The sequence below is a fragment of the Hyla sarda genome, chromosome 6 (assembly GCF_029499605.1).
Source record: "Hyla sarda isolate aHylSar1 chromosome 6, aHylSar1.hap1, whole genome shotgun sequence".
NCBI classification, from domain to species: domain Eukaryota; kingdom Metazoa; phylum Chordata; class Amphibia; order Anura; family Hylidae; genus Hyla; species Hyla sarda.
In genome coordinates this window covers 249,182,379-249,206,531 of record NC_079194.1, presented here as the reverse complement: position 1 = coordinate 249,206,531, position 24,153 = coordinate 249,182,379, and the positions used below count along the sequence as shown (strand labels likewise).

At 44.6% G+C, this 24,153-nt stretch overlaps 1 protein-coding gene across 1 annotated transcript in view; it reads left to right on the top strand.

Moving 5' to 3' along the window:
* Positions 1–24,153, top strand: part of LOC130277500 (mucin-5AC-like) — a 255,045-nt gene that overhangs the window by 24,409 nt on the left and 206,483 nt on the right. Inside the window, exons 2-4 of the mRNA XM_056528176.1 lie at positions 411–455; positions 17,001–17,262; positions 17,339–17,456. Coding sequence (XP_056384151.1) covers positions 419–455; positions 17,001–17,262; positions 17,339–17,456 — 417 coding nt within the window. The 5' untranslated portion in view covers positions 411–418. The remainder of the gene's footprint in view (positions 1–410; positions 456–17,000; positions 17,263–17,338; positions 17,457–24,153) is intronic.

Here is a 24,153-nt window from a genome sequence, read left to right as displayed (position 1 = left end):
TAGAGCTTTTTATTCTGGGGTCAATTTTGGTAAATTAAGTGATTTACAGATATGTGACAGATCACATGGACAGGTAAGTTAGCCAGACAGAGGGGGATGACTTTTAAAAATATTCGACACATGGAAATAGCAAATAGATGGCCATGATGCTTATTTTTTCAGTATTACTTCTATTGAAATATACTTCATACTGATTTTACTACCTTGTAACACCTATTTGGATCTGTAGTCCTCATATGTAGTTTGATAATAATAAATAACCTGTAATCAGTCTTATCATTTAGCTGTGGGTAAGTGGGGGTATATGTATAGGATTATGTTTGGTTGTGATCACATTTCCTGACCACATTTGATTCTTGTGCCTGTAACATGGCTTCACTGTAATATTAACTGTTGGAAATGTATTTCAGGAATAGCAATGTTTCATTCAATGATGCCAACCCCAGCTCCGATACGTAAGTACTCTAATAATATGACCAGATGTAAATGTTGTCAAATATGTTTTGAGATGTAACTTAATAATAATCTTGTGGAGATCTGAATGTGTCATGTATTCAATAGAAATGTTAGTATTGCAAATTGCTTTTCATCATTATCAGCACAACTAAGATATCTATGACTACAACAGCCAATCACATCACACAAAATTCAATGATTGTAATTGGCTAGCATGGCTGCATAGTATGACCTCACCATGGAAGCGTGAAAAGCATGTGTATTGTAAATCCAATACTTTTCTGACTGCTTTTCTAGTGTCATTTTTGTAGGTGCATGTAAGAAAACATTCTATTCTAACCACTGTTACATTAACCACAGCTAGTTCACCAGCACTAAGCCAAATATATTGGGTTAATAGCTGTAAAAAGGGGTTACTTATATATTTAGGTAAAGTATTTTCAGAGTTATGCCCATTAATAATTTTGTTTCCATTGCGCCCCAACCGCAATGGAGGCGGGGACCTGTCTCACACAGCTCCCCTGCCTCATTAATATTTACTCCTCAGCCTGCCCTCTTCCGTGATGTGTGAGCCTGCTCCTCACTCTGCTGCTCGCTACAACCGACTGTAGCTAGACTTTCACTTTACGAAAGGGGGTGGGCCGGGGAGTGAATATTTATGAGGCAGGTGTGCTTCCTGTCTCAATTAAGTGCTGGCGTGCAATGGAATTACTAATGGTCATAATGCTTTACCAAAGTATGTAAGTAACCCCTCTTTTTACAGCTATTTACCCGCACAATAACCCAGTATATTGGGTTTAGTGCAGGTGAACTAGCTGTCCGTTTTTCTTTAACATGTAGAATTCTCTAGCATGTGTGGATGAAGCTTCCTTAGCCAAGACTCTCTCTTACCTAGAGTGGAGGAAATTGGTTTAGAAATAAGGCTGAACACCTCCAGCTGAAGAGGTGTTTATTCTAAGCTAAAGTCATTCATCATATCTAGTCCTCGAGAAAACCAAGGGTTATCCCACAATTCTTAACTTATCCTCTATCCACAGGACAGGGCCTGACTTTTACTGGTAAGCCTTCTGTCCCCCACCATTTGAGACATACGCATCTCGGCAGCGGCAACATGCTCAGCCAATCATCGACTGAAACAGGACACCATTGCTGAGAAGAGTAGATGTCGGAAGGTGGGGGCCAGAGCGTTCAGCAGGGAGAGACAGGCCCAGCTCTGGAGAAAGGGGATACATTTTTACTAATGGGAATACAAGCTACTCTACTGCCTCTAAGAAGAAGTGATATACCCTGCCACCTAAGGGGAAGTGATTGTCCAGGATAAACTTTTCACAATGACTCTGGCTCTGATTTATCAATCAACCTAAAACCCAAATTGTTTGGATTTACCCATAACAACCAATCACAGCACACCTTTCATATCTTAACAAGCTTTTGTAAACTGAAGGTTGAGCTGTGATTGGTTGCTATGGGAAAAAACAGACAATTAGGGTTTCAGGCTGATTGATAAATAAGGGCCTCTGTGTTTTATTTGGCACCTGGGGGGCTTCAGGCCAGGACCAGTACTTTGTGGCTGCCACATGACATCTTAATGCAGACAGGGGCATTGCCAGTGTCCTCAAACGTACAGGGCACAAGTCCTATGTGCTGCACTTTGCTAATCAGGCCTGCAGTCTAGCTTGGACATGTGGTCATAAAACAGACACAAAAGTGAATTTGTTATATGCTAGTAAGAACTCATCCTTATGCTACCTTGTGTAATTCTCTCTGAGAATTATACAACTGCTTTAAAAGTGCTTGCTTAACCCCTTAAGGACCAGGCCATTTTATACCTAAAGGACCGGAGCGTTTTTTGCAATTCTGACCACTGTCACTTTAAACATTAATAACTCTGGAATGCTTTTAGTTATCATTCTGATTCCGAGATTGTTTTTTCGTGACATATTCTACTTTAACTTAGTGGTAAAATTTTATGGTAACTTGCATCCTTTCTTGGTGAAAAATCCCAAAATTTGATGAAAAAAATGAAAATTTTGCATTTTTCTAACTTTGAAGCTCTCTGCTTGTAAGGAAAATGGATATTCAAAATATATTTTTTTTGGGTTCACATATACAATATGTCTACTTTATGTTTGCATCATAAAATTTATGAGTTTTTACTTTTGGAAGACACCAGAGGGCTTCAAAGTTCAGTAGCAATTTTGAAATTTTTCACAAAATTTTCAAACTCGCTATTTTTCAGGGACCAGTTCAGTTTTGAAGTGGATTTGAAGGGTCTTCATATTAGAAATACCCCACAAATGACCCCATTATAAAAACTACACCCCCTAAAGTATTCAAAAAAACATTCAGTAAGTGTATTAACCCTTTAGGTGTTTCACAGGAATAGCAGCAAAGTGAAGGAGAAAATTCAAAATCTTCATTTTTTACACTCGCATGTTCTTGTAGACCCAATTTTTGAATTTTTGCAAGGGATAAAAAGGAGAAAATTTTTACTTGTATTTGAAACCCAATTTCTCTCGAGTAAGTACATACCTCATATGTCTATGTTAATTGTTCGGCGGGCGCAGTAGAGGGCTCAGAAGGGAAGGAGCGACAAATGGTTTTTGGGGGGCATGCCGCATTTAGGAAGCCCCTATGGTGCCAGGACAGCAAAAAAAAAACACATGGCATACCATTTTGGAAACTAGACCCCTCAGGGAACGTAACAAGGGGTAAAGTGAACCTTAATACCCCACAGGTGATTCACGACTTTTGCATATGTAAAAAAAATATATATTTTTTTTACCTAAAATGCTTGGTTTCCCAAAAATTTTACATTTTTAAAAAGGGTAATAGCAGAAAATACCCCCCAAAATTTGAAGCCCAATTTCTCCCGATACAGAAAACACCTCGCATGGGGGTGAAAAGTGCTCTGCTGGTGCACTACAGGTCTCAGAAGAGAAGGAGTCACATTTGGCTTTTTGAAAGCAAATTTTGCTCTGGGGGCATGCCGCATTTAGGAAGCCCCTATGGTGCCAGGACAGCAAAAAAAAAACACATGGCATACCATTTTGGAAACTAGACCCCTCGGGGAACGTAACAAGGGGTAATGTGAACCTTAATACCCTACAGGTGTTTCACGACTTTTGCATATGTAAAAAAATATATATTTTTTTTACCTAAAATGCTTGGTTTCCCAAAATTTTTACAATTTTAAAAAGGGTAATAGCAGAAAATACCCCCCAAAATTTGAAGCCCAATTTCTCCCGATTCAGAAAACACCCCATATGGGTGTGAAAAGTGCTCTGCTGGCGCACTACAGGTCTCAGAAGAGAAGGAGTCACATTTGGCTTTTTGAAAGCGAATTTTGCTCTGGGGGCATGCCGCATTTAGGAAGCCCCTATGGTGCCAGGACAGCAAAACAAAACCACATGGCATACCATTTTGGAAACTAGACCCCTCGGGGAACGTAACAAGGGGTAATTTGAACCTTAATACCCTACAGGTGTTTCACGACTTTTGCATATGTAAAAAAATATATATTTTTTTTACCTAAAATGCTTGTTTTCCCAAAAATTTTACATTTTTAAAAGGGTAATCGCAGAAAATACCCCCCAAAATTTGAAGCCCAATTTCTCCCGAGTACGGCGATACCCCATATGTGGCCCTAAACTGTTGCCTTGAAATACGACAGGGCTCCAAAGTGAGAGCGCCATGCGCATTTGAGGCCTAAATTAGGGACTTGCATAGGGGTGGACATAGGGGTATTCTACGCCAGTGATTCCCAAACAGGGTGCCTCCAGCTGTTGTAAAACTCCCAGCATGCCTGGACAGTCAACGGCTATCTGGCAATACTGGGAGTAGTTGTTTTGCAACAGCTGGAGGCTCTGTTTTGGAAACAGTGGCGTACCGGACGTTTTTCATTTTTATTGGGGAGGGGGGTTGTATAGGGGTATGTGTATATGTAGTGTTTTTTACTTTTTATTTTATTTTGTGTTAGTGTAGTGTTTTTAGGGTACAGTCGCACGGGCGGGGGGTTCACAGTAGTTTCTCGCTGGCAGTTTGAGCTACGGCAGAAAATTTGACGCAGCTCAAACTTGCAGCCGGATACTTACTGTAATCCTCCGCCCATGTGAGTGTACCCTGTACGTTCACATTGGGGGGGGGGGAACATCCAGCTGTTGCAAAACTATAAACTCCCAGCATGTACGGTCTATCAGTGCATGCTGGGAGTTGTAGTTTTGCAACCGTTGGAGGCTCCGTTTTGGAAACAGTGGCGTACCAGACGTTTTTCATTTTTATTGGGGAGGGGAGGGGGGTTGTATAGGGGTATGTGTATACGTAGTGTTTTTTACTTTTTATTTTATTGTGTGTTAGTGTAGTGTAGTGTTTTTAGGGTGCAGTCACACGGGCGGGGGTTCACAGTAGTTTCTCGCTGGCAGTTTGAGCTGCGGCAGAAATTTTGCCGCACCTCAAACTTGCAGCCGGATACTAACTGTAATCCTCCGCCCATGTGAGTGTACCCTGTACGTTCACATTGGGGGGGGAACATCCAGCTGTTGCAAAACTACAACTCCCAGCATGTACGGTCTATCAGTGCATGCTGGGAGTTGTAGTTTTGCAACAGCTGGAGGCACACTGGTTGTGAAACACCGAGTTTGGTAACAAACTCAGTGTTTTGCAACCAGTGTGCCTTCAGCTGTTGCAAAAGCTACAACCCCCAGCATGTACGGACAGCGGAAGGGCATGCTGGGTGTTGTAGTTATGCAACAGCTGGAGGCATACTACTTTGGCTGGGGATGCTGGGGATTGTAGTTATGCAACAGCTGGAGACACACTGGTTTACAACTCTCAGCAGTCACCGACAGCCAACGGGCATGCTGGGAGTTGTAGTTATGCAACCACCAGATGCACCACTACAACTCCCAGCATGCACTTTAGCTGATTGTGCAAGCTGGGAGTTGTAGTTACACAACAGCTGAAGGTACACTTTTCCATAGAAAGAATGTGCCTCCAGCTGTTGCAAAACTACAAGTCCCAGCATGCCCATAAGGGCATGCTGGGAGTTGTGGTGGTCTGCCTCCTGCTGTTGCATAACTACAGCTCCCAGCATGCCCTTTTTGCATGCTGGGAGCTGTTGCTAAGCAACAGCAGGAGGCTGTCACTCACCTCCAACGATCCTCGCCGCACAGGTCAGTCCCTCGTCGTCTCCGCCGCCGCCGCTGCTCCTGGGGCCCCGATCCCAACAGGGGCGCCGGGGATCGGGGTCCCCAGCACCCGGGGTGCACGTCCCGCACCCGCTCACGTCCTCCGGAAGAGGGGCGGAGCGGGTTGCGGGAGTGACACCCGCAGCAGGCGCCCTGATTGGTCGGCCGGTAATCCGGCCGACGAATCAGGGCGATCGTGAGGTGGCACCAGTGCCACCTCACCCCTGCTGGCTCTGGCTGATCGGGGCCGTCTCTGACGGCCCCGATCAGCCAATAATTCCGGGTCACCGGGTCACTGGAGACCCGATTGACCCGGAATCTGCCGAAGATCGCTGGACTGAATTGTCCAGCGATCTGCGGCCATCGCCGACATGGGGGGTCATAATGACCCCCCTGGGCGATATGCCCCGATGCCTGCTGAACGATTTCAGCAGGCATCGGGGACCGGCTCCGCTCCAGATGGTTGCGGGGGGCCGGTAAAACACATGACGTTCTCATACGTCATGTGTCCTTAAGGACTCGGAAATGGAGACGTATGAGAACGTCATGTGTCCTTAAGGGGTTAAAGGGGTTATCCAGGAAAAAACTTTTTTTTATTTATCAACTCGCTCCAGAAAGTTAAACAGATTTATAAATTGCTTCTATTAAAAAATATTATTCCTTTCAGTACTTATGAGCTTCTGAAGTTAAGGTTGTTCTTGTCTGTCTAAGTGCTCTCTGATGACACGTGTCTCGGGAACTGCCCAGTTTAGAAGAGGTTTGCTGTGGGGATTTGCTTCTAAACTGGGCGGTTCCCGAGACGCGTGTCATCAGAGAGCACTTAGACAGAAAAGAACAACCTTAACTTCAGAAGCTCATAAGTACTGAAAGGATTAAGATTTTTTAATAGAAGTAATTCACAAATCTGTTTAACTTTCTGGAGCCAGTTGATATATATATATATATATATATATATATATATATATATATATATATATATATATATATATATATATAGATAGAAAAAAAGTTTTTTCCTGGATAACCCCTTTAAGCCACGGTGAATTTTCCAAAGCGAAAACAGATTACATTGACTTTCATGGGGTCTGCTCCAGATTTTCTCGCTGTAAACACATATACACACATAAATATACAGACACCCATATATAAAAACACATATACACAAACCCATATATAAACACATATACACAAACCCATATATAAACACATATACACACATATATAAACACATATACACAAACCCATATATAAACACATATACAGACATATGTAAACACATATACACAAACCCATATATAAACACATATACAGACATATGTAAACACATATACACAAACCCATATATAAACACATATACACACATATGTAAACACATATACACAAACCCATATATAAACACATATACAGACACACGCACACACACACACACTGTTACACCGAGCGCTCCGGGTCCCCGCTCCTCCCCGGAGCTCTCGCAGCGTTCTCCTGTTCGCAGCGCCCCGGTCAGACCCGCTGACCGGGAGCGCTGCGATAATGTCTCTAGCCGGGATGCGATTCGCGATGCGGGACGCGCCCGCTCGCGGTTCGCATCCCGGCCCGCTTACCAGACTCGTTCCCCATCTGTTCTGTCCCGGCGCGCGCGGCCCCGCTCCCTAGGGCGCGCGCGCCGGCTCTCTGCGATTTAAAGGGCCGGTGCGCCACTGATTGGCGCCTGGTTCTAATTAGTGTGTTCACCTGAGCACTTCCCTATATAACCTCACTTTCCCTTCCCTTCCTTGCCGGATCTTGTTGCCATTGTGCCAGTGAAAGCGTTCCTTGTGTGTCCCAAGCCAGTGTTCCAGACCTCTTGCCATTGCCCCTGACTACGATCCTTGCTGCCTGCCCTGACCTTCTACTACGTCCGACCTTGCTCTTGCCTAATCCCTTGTACCGTGCCTATCTCAGCAGTCAGAGAGGTTGAGCCGTTGCCGGTGGATACGACCTGGTTGCTACCACCGATGCAAGACCATCTCGCTTTGCGGCGGGCTCTGGTGAATACCAGTAGCAACTTAGAACCGGTCCGCCAGCACGGTCCACGCCAATCCCTCTCTGACACAGAGGATCCACCTCCAGCCAGCCGAATCCTGACAGTAGATACGGCCATGGTTCTCGCTGAGGTCCCGCTGCCAGTTGTCGCTGACCTTACCACGGTGGTCGCCCAGCAGTCGCAACAGATAGCGCAACAAGGCCATCAGCTGTCTCAACTGACTGTTATGCTACAGCAGCTTCTACCACAGCTTCAGCAACCATCTCCTCCGCCAGCTCCTGCACCTCCTCCGCAGCGAGTGGCCGCATCCAGTCTCCGTTTATCGTTGCCGGACAAGTTCGATGGGGACTTTAGACTTTGCTGTGGTTTTCTCTCGCAATGTTCCCTGCATTTGGAGATGATGTCGGACCAATTTCCAACTGAACGGTCAAAGGTGGCTTTCGTGGTTAGTCTCCTGTCTGGGAAGGCCCTGTCATGGGCCACACCGCTCTGGGACTGCAATGATCCTGTCACGGCCTCCGTACAGTCTTTCTTCGCGGAGATTCGAAGTGTCTTCGAGGAACCAGCCCGAGCTTCTTCTGCCGAGACTGCCCTGCTGAACCTGGTCCAGGGTAATTCTTCAGTAGGCGAGTACGCCATCCAATTCCGTACTCTCGCCTCCGAATTATCTTGGAATAACGAGGCCCTCTGCGCGACCTTCAAAAAAGGCCTATCCAGTAACATCAAAGATGTGCTGACCGCACGAGAAATCCCTGCCAACCTGCATGAACTTATTCATTTGGCCACCCGCATTGACATGCGTTTTTCCGAAAGACGCCAGGAGCTCGTCAGGATATGGACTTTGTTCATACTAGGCGGTTTCTCTCCCCGGCTCCTCTCTTCTCTGGTCCACTGCAATTTGTTCCTGTGCCTTCCGCCGTGGAGGCTATGCAAGTAGACCGGTCTCGCCTGACACCTCAAGAGAGGACACGCTGCCGCAATGAGAACCTTTGCCTGTACTGTGCCAGTACCGAACACTTCTTGAAGGATTGTCCTATCCGTTCTCCACGTCAGGAAAGACGCACTCCGATCCCGCACAAAGGTGAGACAGCTCTAGGTGTGAACTCTGCTTCTCCACATCTTACTGTGCCTGTGCGGATTACTTCTTCTGACTCCTCCTTCTCAGCTGTGGCCATCTTGGATTCTGGATCTGCAGGAAATTTTATTTTGGCCTCTTTCATTAACAGGTTCAACATCCCAGTGACCAGTCTCACCAGACCTCTCTACATCGCCTCAGTTTATGGTGAAAGATTGGACTGTACTGTGCGTTACCACACAGAACCCCTTTTAATGTGCATTGGACCTCATCACGAAAAAATGTAATTTCTGGTCCTCTCTAACTGCACTTCTGAAATTCTTTTCGGACTGCCCTGGCTTCAACGCCATTCCCCTACCCTTGATTGGACCACCGGGGAAATCAAGAACTGGGATACTTCTTGCTACAAAAAATGCCTCACGTCTGCTCCCAGTCCTGCCAGTCAAACCCCTATGGCTCCTCCTATACCAGGTCTCCCCAAGGCCTATCTGGACTATGCCGATGTTTTTTGCAAAAAACAAGCAGAGACTTTGCCTCCTCACAGGCCTTATGACTGCCATATTGATCTCCTTCCTGGTACTACTCCACCCCGGGGCAGAATCTATCCTCTGTCAGCTCCTGAAACACAAGCCATGTCGGATTACATCCAAGAAAATTTAAAAAGGGGATTTATCCGCAAGTCTTCCTCCCCTGCCAGAGCAGGGTTCTTCTTTGTCTCCAAAAAAGACGGTTCCTTACGGCCATGCATCGATTACCGCGGTCTTAATAAGATAACTATAAAGAACTGCTATCCCCTGCCTCTTATCTCGGAACTCTTTGACCGCCTACGTGGCGCTAACATCTTCACCAAATTGGATTTAAGAGGTGCATATAATCTCATCCGCATCAGGGAAGGGGACGAGTGGAAGACCGAATTTAACACCAGAGACGGACACTTTGAATATCTGGTTATGCCCTTTGGGCTCTGCAACGCCCCTGCTGTCTTCCAGGACTTTGCAAATAAAATTTTTCGTGATTTGTTATATACCTGTGTTGTGGTCTACTTGGACGACATTTTGATTTTCTCTTCTAACCTCGAAGAACACCGCCGTCATGTCCGCCTGGTTCTTCAGAGACTCTGTGACAATCAATTATATGCCAAGATGGAGAAATGTCTCTTTGAATGCCAATCTCTTCCCTTCCTAGGATATTTAGTCTCTGGCCAGGGACTTCAAATGGACCCAGACAAACTGTCAGCCGTGTTAGATTGGCCACGCCCCTCCGGACTCCGAGCTATCCAACGTTTCTTGGGGTTTGCCAATTACTACCGACAATTTATTCCACATTTTATTCCACATATTCCAATTTATTCCACATGTGGCCCTAACCAAGAAAAACGCCAACCCTAAGTCCTGGCCTCCTCAAGCAGACGAGGCATTCAACCGTCTCAAAACTGCCTTTTCTTCTGCTCCCATACTCTCCAGACCTGATCCATCTAAACCTTTCTCACTTGAGGTAGACGCCTCCTCGGAGGGAGCCGGAGCTGTACTCCTACAAAAAAACTCTTCTGGACATAACGTTACTTGTGGTTTCTTTTCTAGGACCTTCTCTCCGGCGGAGAAAAATTACTCCATTGGTGATCGAGAACTGCTGGCCATAAAACTAGCCCTCGAGGAATGGAGGCACCTGCTGGAGGGGTCCAAATACCCAATTAACATATACACAGATCACAAGAATCTCTCTTATCTTCAGTCTGCCCAACGGCTGAACCCACGCCAGGCTAGGTGGTCGTTGTTTTTTGCCCGTTTTAACTTTGAGATTCATTTTCGCCCTGCTGACAAGAACATCAGGGCTGACGCCCTCTCTAGTTCCTCGGATGCCTCCAAAATGGAAGCCCCCCTGCAACACATTGTTCCTCCCGAGTGTCGGATCTCCGCTTCCCCAGCTTCCATCAGACAAACTCCTCCTGGAAAGACCTTCGTCCCTCCACGCCAGCGCCTCAGGATCCTCAGGTGGGGACACTCCTCACTCTCACCGGCCATGCTGGCGTCAAAAAGTCCATCCAGCTCATCTCTCGATTTTATTGGTGGCCTACCCTGGAAGCAGATGTTGCTGATTTTGTTCGGGCTTGTACAGTCTGTGCCCGGGACAAGACTCCTCGTCGGAAGCCTGCTGGCCTCCTTCATCCTCTGCCTGTTCCTGAGCTACCATGGTCTCAGATTGCTATGGACTTTATAACAGACCTGCCTTTATCCCATGGAAACACAGTTATTTGGGTGGTCGTTGATCGTTTCTCCAAGATGGCACATTTTATTCCACTTCCAGGTCTTCCTTCTGCTCCACAGTTGGCAAAACAATTTTTTGTGCACATTTTTCGCCTTCACGGGCTTCCCACGCATATCGTCTCGGATAGAGGCGTTCAATTTGTGTCGAAATTCTGGAGGGCCCTCTGTAATCAACTTAAAATCAAATTAAATTTCTCGTCTTCCTATCATCCCCAATCCAATGGGCAAGTGGAGAGAGTTAACCAGGTTCTTGGTGACTATTTGCGACATTTTGTTTCCTCCCGCCAGGATGATTGGGCCGATCTTCTACCCTGGGCCGAATTCTCGTACAATTTCAAAGTCTCTGAGTCCTCCGCTAAATCCTCGTTCTTTGTGTACGGCCATCACCCTCTTCCCCCCCTCCCCACTCCCACACCTTCTGGTTTGCCCACTGTTGATGAGGTTACCCGGGACTTCTCCACCATCAGGAAATAGACTCAAAAATCCCTCATACAGGCCTCATCCCGGATGAAGAAGCATGCCGACAAAAAAAGAAGAACTCCTCCTGTCTTTGTTCCTGGAGACAAAGTGTGGCACTCCGCCAAGTATATCCGCTTCCGTGTCCCCAGTTATAAACTGGGACCACGTTATCTTGGACCCTTTAAAATCAAGTGCCAAATCAATCCTGTCTCCTACAAACTCCTTCTTCCCCTTCTCTCCGTATTCCTAACGCTTTTCATGTCTCTCTCCTTAAACCGCTTATCCTTAACCACTTCTCTCCCAAGGTTGTTGCTCCTATTCCTGTCTCTTGGTCCTCAGATGTCTTCTCGGTTAAAGAAATTCTCGCGTCTAAGACGGTCAGAGGTAAAAAAAAAAATTCTTGTAGATTGGGAGAATTGCGGTCCTGAGGAGAGGTCATGGGAACCCGAGGATAACATTCTCGACAAGGACCTTATTCACAAATTTTCAGGTTCCAAAAAGAGGGGGAGACCCAAGGGGGGGGGGTACTGTTACGCCGAGCGCTCCGGGTCCCCGCTCCCCCCCGGAGCGCTCGCAGCGTTCTCTTGTTCGCAGCGCACCGGTAAGACCCGCTGAACCGGGAGCGCTGCGATAATGTCCCTAGCCAGGATGCGATTCGTGATGCGGGACGCGCCCGCTCGTGGTTCGCATCCCGGCCCGCTTACCAGACTCGTTCCCCGTCTGTTCTGTCCCAGCGCGCGCGGTCCCGCTCCCTAGGGCGCGGGCGCGCGTGCGCCGGCTCACTGCGATTTAAAGGCCCGGCGCGCCACTGATTGGCGCCTGGTTCTAATTAGTGTGTTCACCTGTGCACTTCCCTATATAACCTCACTTCCCCTTCCCTTCCTTGCCGGATCTTGTTGCCATTGTGCCAGTGAAAGCGTTCCTTGTGTGTCCCAAGCCAGTGTTCCAGACCTCTTGCCGTTGCCCCTGACTATGATCCTTGCTGCCTGCCCTGACCTTCTGCTACGTCCGACCTTGCTCTTGCCTAATCCCTTGTACCGTGCCTATCTTAGCAGTCGAAGAGGTTGAGCCGTTGCCGGTGGATACGACCTGGTTGCTACCGCTGCTGCAAGACCATCCCGCTTTGCGGCGGGCTCTGGTGAATACCAGTAGCAACTTAGAACCAGTTCGCCGGCACGGTCCACGCCAATCCCTCTCTGACACAGAGGATCCACCTCCAGCCAGCCGAATCCTGACACACACATATATCTATCTATCTATCTATCTATATATACACATATACACAAACCAATATATAAACACATATGCACACATATATAAACACATACACATGCCTTCCTCTGGATCAACTCAGTAGGGACTCATTAGGGATATAGGTTGAACTTGATGGACTCTGGTCTTTTTTTAAACCTTATGAACTATGTTACTATATATAAACAGATACACACACATATATATAAACACAAATACACACTCATATAGAAACATATACACATATATACAGTACAACCACATATACACACGCATATATAAACAGAAATACACATATTAACAAACATATAAACACATATACACACATATATACACACACATTTACATTATAAAAAACAACAACACACAGACATACATTTATGTACACTCCCACAATACACACTGATCTCTGTATTAGATGTGTCAGTCCTGTTTGGCTTCCTCCATCCCAGAATGGCCATAAAGTGGTCAGGAACAGAGACAGGATTGTATCTGAGATGAGGGGACAGGACACACTACACAGGCAGCATGCACACATGGTTTCCTGGCCTTGTACTGCTGTGTGATCCCTGCAGGCTGCGGTGCTGATCCACCCTACGCTCACCTCTCAGACCCAACAGGCACAGGAAGCCCTGTGATGCTGAAGCCCCCTGTTCATCCTTTTTCTTTCCATGTACCTGCAGGTACTGTAAGGGGGTATGATAGAAAGGATGCACTGAGGAGAAATGCGTCTGCAATCTGAACTCTGACCCGTCATCATTCATCAGGAAGTGAGCAAAAAGTATATTAATAGCCCATACAAAAAATATGGAGAAAAACTGTTCCAAGTTAAACCCCCCCCAAAGGACGAGGGGGCACTCCCTGCGTCTGGAGAAGAAAAAGTTTAGTCTCAAGGGGCGACACGCCTTCTTTACCATGAGAACTGTGAACTTATGATGGAACAGTCTACCTCAGGAACTGGTCACAGCAGGAAAAATTAACAGCTTTAAAACAGGATTAGATACATTCCTGGAACAAAATAACATTAATGCTTATGAAGAAATATAAAATCCCATCCCTTCCCCAATATCGTGCCACACCCCTACCCTTCAAATCCCTGGTTGAACTTGGTGGACATATGTCTTTTTTCGACCGTACTAACTATGTAAAGCAGACAGGTCACATGACAGGAGGAGCCTAATACTGGACATTTAGGGCACTGATCATTTTATTCTGGACACAGGCCCCAGATATTTATGCCAAGTGAAGCCCTTGATTTAAACCTGTATTCTGTGATAGGGAACTACAGCTCAAGCTTCATGAGGACCACTTTACAACCCAAATCTCCCCCACTGGTGGTCAACCAGTGAAAATCTCCCTAGTAAAGCATTTCAGGACTGATTTTCTCTTTTGTCATCTTAATGTAACACACAGACACACCTTGCTGAACTACAGCTATAAAGAAGTATCTGTTCACATGCAACATTGCTTTACTGAGAGCAAGACACCATTTTCACAAAAGCTTGTAGATAATTCATCCAAGTTTGTTTAAGTAAAGAAATGTTTTATTTTTTTTTATGTCTGGTTACATCATTCCACAGCGAACATAACAGCGCCCCATTTACCAGATACGCTACACGAAGTATAACCCAGGATACAGATATTATTAACCCCAGTGAACCTTTTCTGCATGATAAGTGCTTCAGGATTAGGGGCCTGCAAGTACCACATATCCCAGCTGACCCCATTGTCACCATTCCTGATGTATAATAGTATGGAGTAACCATCCTCTCTTGTGCTCTGCAGGCATACAGAACATTAGGTTTAAAACCTATGTGTATTCATTTAAAAACTTTATTTTTTTTAAAGAAAGACAATGGTGCTCAACGATAAAAAAAAAAAAGTAATGAACAGACATTACTATGCTACATTTGAAAAGGCCAACAGTACATGCATCTCAACTATTGCTTAAAGGGGTACTCCGGTGGAAAACTTTTTTTTTTAATCAACTGGTGCCAGAAAGTTAAACAGATTTGTAAATTGCTTCTATTAAAAAAAAAGCTTAATCTTTCCAGTACTTATTAGCAGCTGTATACTACAGAGGAAATTCTTTTCTTTTTGGATTTCTTTCCTGTCTGTCCACAGTGCTCTCTGCTGACACCTCTGTCCATGTAAGGAACTATCCAGAGCAGGAGAAAATCCCCATAGCAAACATGTGCTGCTCTGGAAAGTTCCTAAAATGGACAGAGGTGTCAGCAGAGAGCACTAGATTACTAAAAAGAAAATAATTTCCTCTGTAGTATTCAGCAACTAATAAGTACTTGAAGGATTAAGATTTTTTAATAGAAGTAATTTACAAATCTGTCCGGAGTACCCCTTTAACGCCTTAACGACGAAGGACATATATTTACGTCCTTCGCCGGCTCTCACGATATGCCGCGGTGACCCCGCATCATATCGAGTCGGTCCCGGCGGCCATCAACGGCCGGGACTCGCGGCTAATACAGGATATCACCAATCACGGTGATGCCCTGTATTAACCCTTCAGACATGGCGTCAAAGCTGACCGCCGCGTCTGAAGCGAAAGTGAAAGTATCCTGGCTGCTCAGTCGGGCTGTTCGGGACCACTGCGGTGAAATCGCGGTGTCCCGAAGAGCTTACATGACACCGGTAGGGACCTTACCTGACTCCTCGGTGTCCGATCGGCGAATGACTGCTCCGTGCCTGAGATCCAGGCAGGAGCAGTCAAGCGCCAATAACACAGATCACAGGTGTGTTAATACACGCCAGTGATCTGTGTAAAGGATCAGTGTGTGCAGTGTTATAGGCCCCTATGGGAGCTATAACACTGCAAAAAGCAATAATAATAATAAAAAGTGTTAATAAAGATCATTTAACCCCTTCCCTAATAAAAGTTTGAATCACCCCCCTTTCCCCTTAAAAAATAAAGCAGTTTAAATAAAAATAAACATACGTAGTATCACTGCGTGCGTAAATGTCCGAACTATAAAAATATATTGTTATTTTTGATCACTTTTTATACCATTAAAAAATGAAAGTGATCAAAAAATCAGATCAAAACAAAAATGGTACCGATAAAAACTTCAGATCACGGCGCAAAAAATGAGCCCTTATACCACCCTGTACGTGGAAAAATAAAAAAGTTATAGGGGTCAGAAGATGACATTTTTAAACGTATAAATTTTCCTGCATGTAGTTATGATTTTTTCCAGAAGTACAACAAAATTAAACCTATATAAGTAGGGTATAATTTTAACCGTATGGACCAACAGAATAATGATAAGGTGTCATTTTTACCGAAATATGCACTGTGTAGAAACAGAAGCCCATATGTTACAAAATTGCGTTTTTTTCTTCGATTTTTTCACACAATGATTTTTTTTTCCCGTTTCACCGTGAATTTTTGGGTAAAATTACTAATATCCCTGCAAAGTAGAATTGGTGACACAAAAAATAAGCCATAATATTGATTTTTAGGTGGAAAATTGAAAAGGTTATGATTTTTAAAAGGTAAGGAGAAAAAAATTAAAATGCAAAAACTGAAAAACCCTGCGTCCTTAAGGGGTTAAAGGGATAGTCCAGTGCTGAACAACTTACCCCATATCCTAAGGATAGGGGATACATTTCAGATTGTGGGGGGGTCCGACCGCTGGGGCCCCCCGCAATCTCCTGTACGGGGCCCCAGCTCGCTGGCCAGATGGCGGGTGTCGACCACCGCAGAGGTGAAACTCCACCTCAATACATCGCTATGGCAGAGCCGGAGATTGCCGAAGGCAGCACTCTGCCTCTGCCATAGAGTTGTATTGAGGGGGCGTGTCAGTGGGCTGCTGGGGCCCCGTACGGGAGATGACGGGGGCCCCAGCGGTCGGATCCCCCGTGATCTGAAACGTATCCCCTATCCTATAGGGGATACGTTTTTCAACATTGGATATCTCCTTTAAGTCAGCGCTACAATACAGTTCCAGATAGATGTCATATACCAGGTGCAGAAGAGAATGCAGAGTGGACATTGTGAAGTGATCATAGCAATATTTTTAGCTTATGCTATTTGGAGCCTTTTGTTTCCCTTTATTAATGGTGGAAAATACCATTTTATTGTTGAAAAAAGTTTACTATTTTTATACTTCAAAGACCTTTGGGGATTTTAATGTTGTTGGGCAACCCCTTTAAATGTCTCGAGAAGGTTGAAAAAACAGCTATAGAGTGTTTATTGTATTATTATACTGATTGCAGAAACAATGTAGTTGTAACTTGTTCTCATCGGCGCTCTCTCATCCATGCAGCTCAATTCACAAGTCACAGTGGACAAGTATGCAGCACATGGGGAAATGACCACTACAAGACTTTTAATGGAGATATTTATTACTTTCCTGGCAAATGCAATTACTTATTTGCCTCACATTGCAAGAGCAACACTGAGGACTTCAACATTCAACTCCGCCGCTCTGTGGAAAATGGCATCCTCGTTGTTAGCCACATCACAGCAACACTGCTTGGAGTGGTGGTGGAAATAACCAATAAGTCTATCACGTTGGATGGAGTCACGTGAGTTGTTCTTTTCCCATACTCATTGCCCAAGTGCCTTCTGATGAAATGGCTTCTAATAAGATTGTTCTTGTAGGGTGACAGATATTCCAGCTGAGAAAGCTAGGGTTCATGTTAATAAACTTGGCAACAATATGAAGATCACAGCATCCACTGATATTACTCTGATATGGAATGGAAACGACAGTTTACTGGTAAATATAAAAATCATTGTATATGTATATGTTATATCACATTCCACAGCCACACTGCACAGGAGAGGCGCTTTAAAAAAAAAGTAGACAGTTACTTTTATTAAAGCAGCACTCTGGGTTTTATTTTGCCAACATAATGCACACTCACCATGACTATTCCTACAGTGCTATCTGTTTTATTCCAGTACAGCTGAATCCATATGTTTCATTCCTGTAGCTGATCAATTCTTACCTCTAGAAAATTACAGTGCTCAATGTGAGTAGTAAAGGTAAAAAGTAGGACCAGAATAGCGCCTTCATTGGAATAAAATCGAAACTAGCCCAGGTTTGGAATAAAACTGAACAAAGGCTGTTTATTTCATATAGTGCAACTTTAAAAGTTTCAAACCCAGATCGGGTTCTTCGTCAGGCAGGGGGTTACAAACACAGAGGGCGCCAACATTAAATGTACAATTAGCTAACCGCTACCGGGTCACCAGGTCATGGTCAGCTGAAGATTACAGTGATAATTTGCATAACAGATGTGTAGAACATACAGAAATCAATAAAAAAAGATTTATACATTAAATTTTAAATTGAGGAAGAACTCTGGGTGAAGAGAGGGTAGTAAATACCGTATTTTTCGCCGTATAAGACGCACTTTTTGTTCCCCAAAACTGGGGGGGAAAAGTCGTGCGTCTTATACGGCGAATACACCCCTATCGCGGCGGTCCCTGCGGCCATCAATGGCCGGGACCCGCGGGTAATACAGGACATCACCGATAGCGGGGAGGCCCTGTATTAACCCTTCAGACGCGGCGATCAAAGCTGACCGCCGCGTCTGAAGCGAAAGTGACACTAACCCGGCTGTTCAGTCGGGCTGTTCGGGACCGCCGCGATTTCACCGCGGCGGTCCCGAACAGCCCGACTGAATAGCCGGGTTAGTGCTTACAGGACACCGATGGGGACCTTACCTGCCTCCTCGGTGTCTTCTCCGTTCAGGGATCCCCTGTATGGCTGGCGCTCTCCTTCCTCGTCATCACGTCGTCGCGTACGTGCGTCGGTGTGCGTAACGACGTGATGGCAGCGAAGGAGAGCGAGGATACCCGGCCGGCAGCAGAGACGTTCCAGAGCAACGGGGACACGGCGACAGCGATGGAGCGACATCCAGGGCAGCGGTGACGGGTCCGGAGCGGCAGGGACACGTGAGTATTACCTCCTCCTGCAGTGGTCTTCAATCTACAGCCGTTGGCTGTCCGGGCATGCTGGGAGTTGTAGTTTTGCAACATCTGGAGGTCCGCAGGTTGAAGACCACTATTGGGTTCAAAATCTTTATTGTTTTTAGATTTTGCCCCTAAAAATTGGGTGCGTCTTATACGCCGGTGCGTCCTATAGGACAAAAAATACGGTATGTTAATTTATTAGCGTTTTTTGAAGCGCTGCAGGTGCATAGGATGGAGATCACTTATTTTTATGTGGATATATTTTTGAGACTTGCAGCTTTGTTTTATGCGCCAGCCGTGCATGTTGGGTATCGTATATTGCTTGATAATTTCAGGGGTCCGGCGCCGTTCTCGTCCTACTTTTTTCCTTTACTACTCCCATTACTTACCGGACCTGCCAGTCTTGGTCAAAAATGCAGAGGCAGCCACCTAAAACTAACAACCCTGGAACCACGAACTCGGATACCACCGATTCCTAGCGATCCTATAGGCACACAAAGGTGTTGTGCTCTTAGCAAAACACACAACGGTAAGGTGCAATAACCAGCACTTGATCGCTTGTATTTTGGAAATATCACACTAGGAGCGCGCCTCTTTTTTCTCCTATTTTTAGACAGTGCTCAATGTGTCACAGTAAGTGGTCTGTACTGGATCAGCTGACTTCCTGTGAACTACAGGATAACACCATCACCTATCAGATCTCTTCTGGCAGCTCCATCTTCATGCTGCTGCTATTTCTAGGGGATCAGGATAAATAGCAGTAATACACCTCTCCTGAGGTTGTATTAACACGTTAAATCAAATGGCACTACTTTACGGTGATGGAACAATTTGTGGTAAAAAATACATAAATAGTAACCATACAAATGCTGTAAAAAACATGTGAACACAGCCTGAAGACGTCATCTTTATATAACACCTCAGTTTTAATTATCAGTTAAATCAATTTATCTAAAAAAAAAAACACACTTTGAATAGGAGAAATGCATCTAAACTGCAAAAAAGTGTGAACTGATGCCAACCCAATTATGAGTTTAATGAGCTCACCAGGTCACCTCCAGAATTAGCAGCCTTATTAGATGAACTGCAGTGATGTGACTCCACCCCCTCTCTCAGCAAAGCCTGAGGCTTCATGGGAAATGTGGGGAGCATTAGAAAATCATTTCAAAAGGAAAAAGGAAAATTGTTATTGTCGTAAGCCACATCAGCTAAAATAGATAAACACAAACAATACACAAGGACCTATATTCTTAAATAGCCTATGCTGCACTCTAAGAAAAGAAATACTTAACTCCTTTTTTGTACAATCTCCTAAAGGCTACAGAGCAAAAAAGTTTTCTGTAAAGTCTGTTGGATACCTTAACTAAATGAACCCTACTTTAGAAAGAGATTTACAAAATGTACACTTGATGGGGGACATGTATCAAAGATTTTACCCCTGTTCTGTGTGTATTTTTTTGCGCAAAATTTAGCTCAAGCCCTTTTTTTGCGCATTTTTTTGCGCACGTTTTGGTACAGCATGTCCTCCAGATGTGGCTGAATCAGGGTACCTTGGAGTGACATCTATAGTACGCATGGATTTATTAACTGCATACTTTTCCTTTACAACAAAAATTTTGCCGCAAGAGCTGTTTTTTTTGCGCAAATATAAGCCATCTTGGACTTAACGTAGCAAGATGCTCTAAATCATCGATTCTATTTTCCAAAGAGTGGATTGAGGAGATTACTATATTTACCCCCAATTTATGAAGCTCATTGCGCTTGATTGATAAATTTAGCGCTTCTGCACATAATTTAGAATTCGGGAAAAGGGGTAAACTGCTTCTACCATACACAAATAACGATGCATATCCCCCGATGAGTATTTATCAAGCCCCTTGAACTTTTTTGTGGTTAAAAAAAAGTATGATCTTTTTGTATAAGCACTGTCACAAAAATGTTATCATTTTTTTTTTATTTTTGCACTGCGTATGCAAAAAGTGGACAGGACTTTGCAGGAGAGGACTCTACATTCAACTGCCTAAAAGATTTACTATAATTTATGCCAGAAATGTGGGATAAAATGTAGCTGATCTCTACCGAGTTCCTAGCTGATGTATATTTCTGTCTGGCACATGGACAGCCACAAATGGTACAAATTTATTAAAGGGGTACTCCGCTGCTCAGCATTTGGACAAACTTCCGAAAACTGGAGCCGGCGGCGTGAGCTTGTGACACCATAGCCACGTGCCCACTCATGGTGTCAAGCCCCGCCCTCTCAATGAAAGTCTATGGGAGGGGTGTGACAGACATCACGCCCCCTCCCATAGACTTGCATTGAAGGGGTGGGACGTGACGTCATGAGGGGGCGGGGCTATGATGTCACAAGCTCCCGGCCCAGGCTCCAGCATTCGGAACAGTTTGTTAGAAATGCTGAGCAGCGGAGTACACCTTTGAGACACGGGCTCTTCTTAAAGGGGTACTCCGCCCCCAGACATCTTATCCCCTATCCAAAGGATAGGGGATAAGATGTCAGATCGCCGCAGTCCCGCTGCTGGGGACCCTGGGGATCAGCGCTGCGGCACCCCGCTATCATTACAGCACAGAGCGAGTTCGCTCTGTGCGTAATGACGGGCAATACAGGGGCCGGAGCATCGTTACGTCACGGCTCCGCCCCTCATGATGTCACGGTCCACCCTCTCAATACAAATCTATGGGAGGGGGCGTGGCGGTCGTCATGCCCCCTGCCATAGACTTGCATTAAGGGGACAGGCCGTGATGTCACGAGGGGCAGAGCCATGATGTCACGCTGCTCCGTCCCCTGTATCGCCCGTCATTACGCACAGAGCGAAATCGCTCTGTGCAGTAATGATCGCCCAGTGCCGCAGTGGCGATCCCCGGGGTTCCCAGCAGCAGGACCGCGGCGATCTGACATCTGATCCCCTATCCTTTGGATAGGGGATAAGATGTCTAGAGGCGGAGTACCCCTTTAATACATTTGTACCAACTTACCCCAACACAGTCCAGTATCTAAAATGCAGTTATTTAGTAAATCTGCCCATATTTTAATATTACGGAGACAGATAATTTTGAACTATTTACTGATGGCTTTGTTTATGTAAGGAATTAAGCTGGCATCATTATTTGTGGGAACACTCAACTGACACAGTTTTTGAGGAAGGATTCTCCCATCAATCTACACTCAATAGCCCATAATGGCAAAGTGAAAACAGAACGTTAGATATCTTTGCTAATTAATTGAAAAGGAAAAACTAAAATATTGGATTCCCTCAATCTTGACTAGATTTCCTGCCTCAGCTACTAAAAAATAACCTACAGCACAATGTTGCTTCACTGTAGGAATGGTATTGAGCAGTGACCTGTTTCTTCCAGATTAGACAATTCAATTGAGACCAAAAAGTTCAATCTTGATTTCAACAGACCAGCTTTCATGTGTCATTTACTGAGGAGAGGTTTCTTTCTGTTAATTTTGCCATAAAGCCCAGATTGGTAGAGTGCTGCAGTCATAATCAACTATCTGCACAGGGTGGCTATTAGGTTCTTGGTCATCTCTCTTACCAAGGTCCTACTCCCCTGATTTCTTAATTTGATGGGGCAGCCAGCTCTATGAAAAGTCTTGGTTGTTTTAAACTTCTTCCATTTAAGAATTATGGAGGCCACTGGGCTAGGGAACTTTTATATTACCATCTCCAGGTCTGTGTTTCCACACAATCTTGTTTCTGAGCTCTACAAGCAGCTATTTCCACCTCATAGCTTAGTTGTTTGCTTTAATATACACTGACAACTGTGAGACCTTATGTAGATAGATGATGTCCATTCAACTGAATTTATCACCGGCGACTCATATCAAATTGTAGAAACATCTCAAAGAAGATCAAGAGAAATAGGTGGTTGCCCAAGCTAAATGAAGTGTTACAAGCTAAATAAAGTCTACATAGACTACATAGGGCTACAAAGGGTCTACATAGACTAGACCAGGCATAGGCAACCTTTGGCACCCCAGATGTTTTGGACTATATCTCCCATGATGCTTTTGGTGACTCATATCAAATTGTAGAAACATCTCGAAGAAAATCAAGAGAAATAGGTGGTTGCCCAAGCTAAATGAAGTGCTACAAGCTAAATAAAGTCTACATAGAGTACATAGGTCTACATAGGGTCTACATAGACTAGACCAGGCATAGGCAACCTTTGGCACCCCAGATGTTTTGGACTACATCTCCCATGATGCTTTTGCAGTGCCGAAGGTTGCCTATGCCTGGACTAGACTATGTCTATGCAATATTTTAAAATTTGCACACAAAAAAAATTATTTTTACGTTCTCATTTGGGGTACTGAGGGCAGACTGATCTGGAATTGTTTTGATTTTTATTTTAGCATAAGTCCTCAGCATAAAACATGTAAAAAAAGTGATAGGGTCTGAAAACTTTCGAAAAGCATTGTGTATTCTGGCAGTAGTATCGGCAAGGAAAACATTTACAGCCTACGGTGAAACAGAATACTATTGAGTGTTGAATATGGATTACAGAATGATAGGTCTATTGTTCTCTTTCACTGTCTCTGTTAAGACTCAAAAGAAAAAGTGTGGTAAACAAAGAGAGAGAGAGAGAGAGAGAGAGAGAGAGAGAGAGAGAGAGAGAGAGAGAGAGAGAGAGAGAGAGAGAGAGAGAGAGAGAGAGAGAGAGAGAGAGAGAGCCCTTTTTTTGCGCATTTTTTTGCGCACGTTTTGGTACAGCATGTCCTCCAGATGTGGCTGAATCAGGGTACCTTGGAGTGACATCTATAGTACGCATGGATTTATTAACTGCATACTTTTCCTTTACAACAAAAATTTTGCCGCAAGAGCTGTTTTTTTTGCGCAAATATAAGCCATCTTGGACTTAACGTAGCAAGATGCTCTAAATCATCGATTCTATTTTCCAAAGAGTGGATTGAGGAGATTACTATATTTACCCCCAATTTATGAAGCTCATTGCGCTTGATTGATAAATTTAGCGCTTCTGCACATAATTTAGAATTCGGGAAAAGGGGTAAACTGCTTCTACCATACACAAATAACGATGCATATCCCCCGATGAGTATTTATCAAGCCCCTTGAACTTTTTTGTGGTTAAAAAAAAGTATGATCTTTTTGTATAAGCACTGTCACAAAAATGTTATCATTTATTTTTTATTTTTGCACTGCGTATGCAAAAAGTGGACAGGACTTTGCAGGAGAGGACTCTACATTCAACTGCCTAAAAGATTTACTATAATTTATGCCAGAAATGTGGGATAAAATGTAGCTGATCTCTACCGAGTTCCTAGCTGATGTATATTTCTGTCTGGCACATGGACAGCCACAAATGGTACAAATTTATTAAAGGGGTACTCCGCTGCTCAGCATTTGGACAAACTTCCGAAAACTGGAGCCGGCGGCGTGAGCTTGTGACACCATAGCCACGTGCCCACTCATGGTGTCAAGCCCCGCCCTCTCAATGAAAGTCTATGGGAG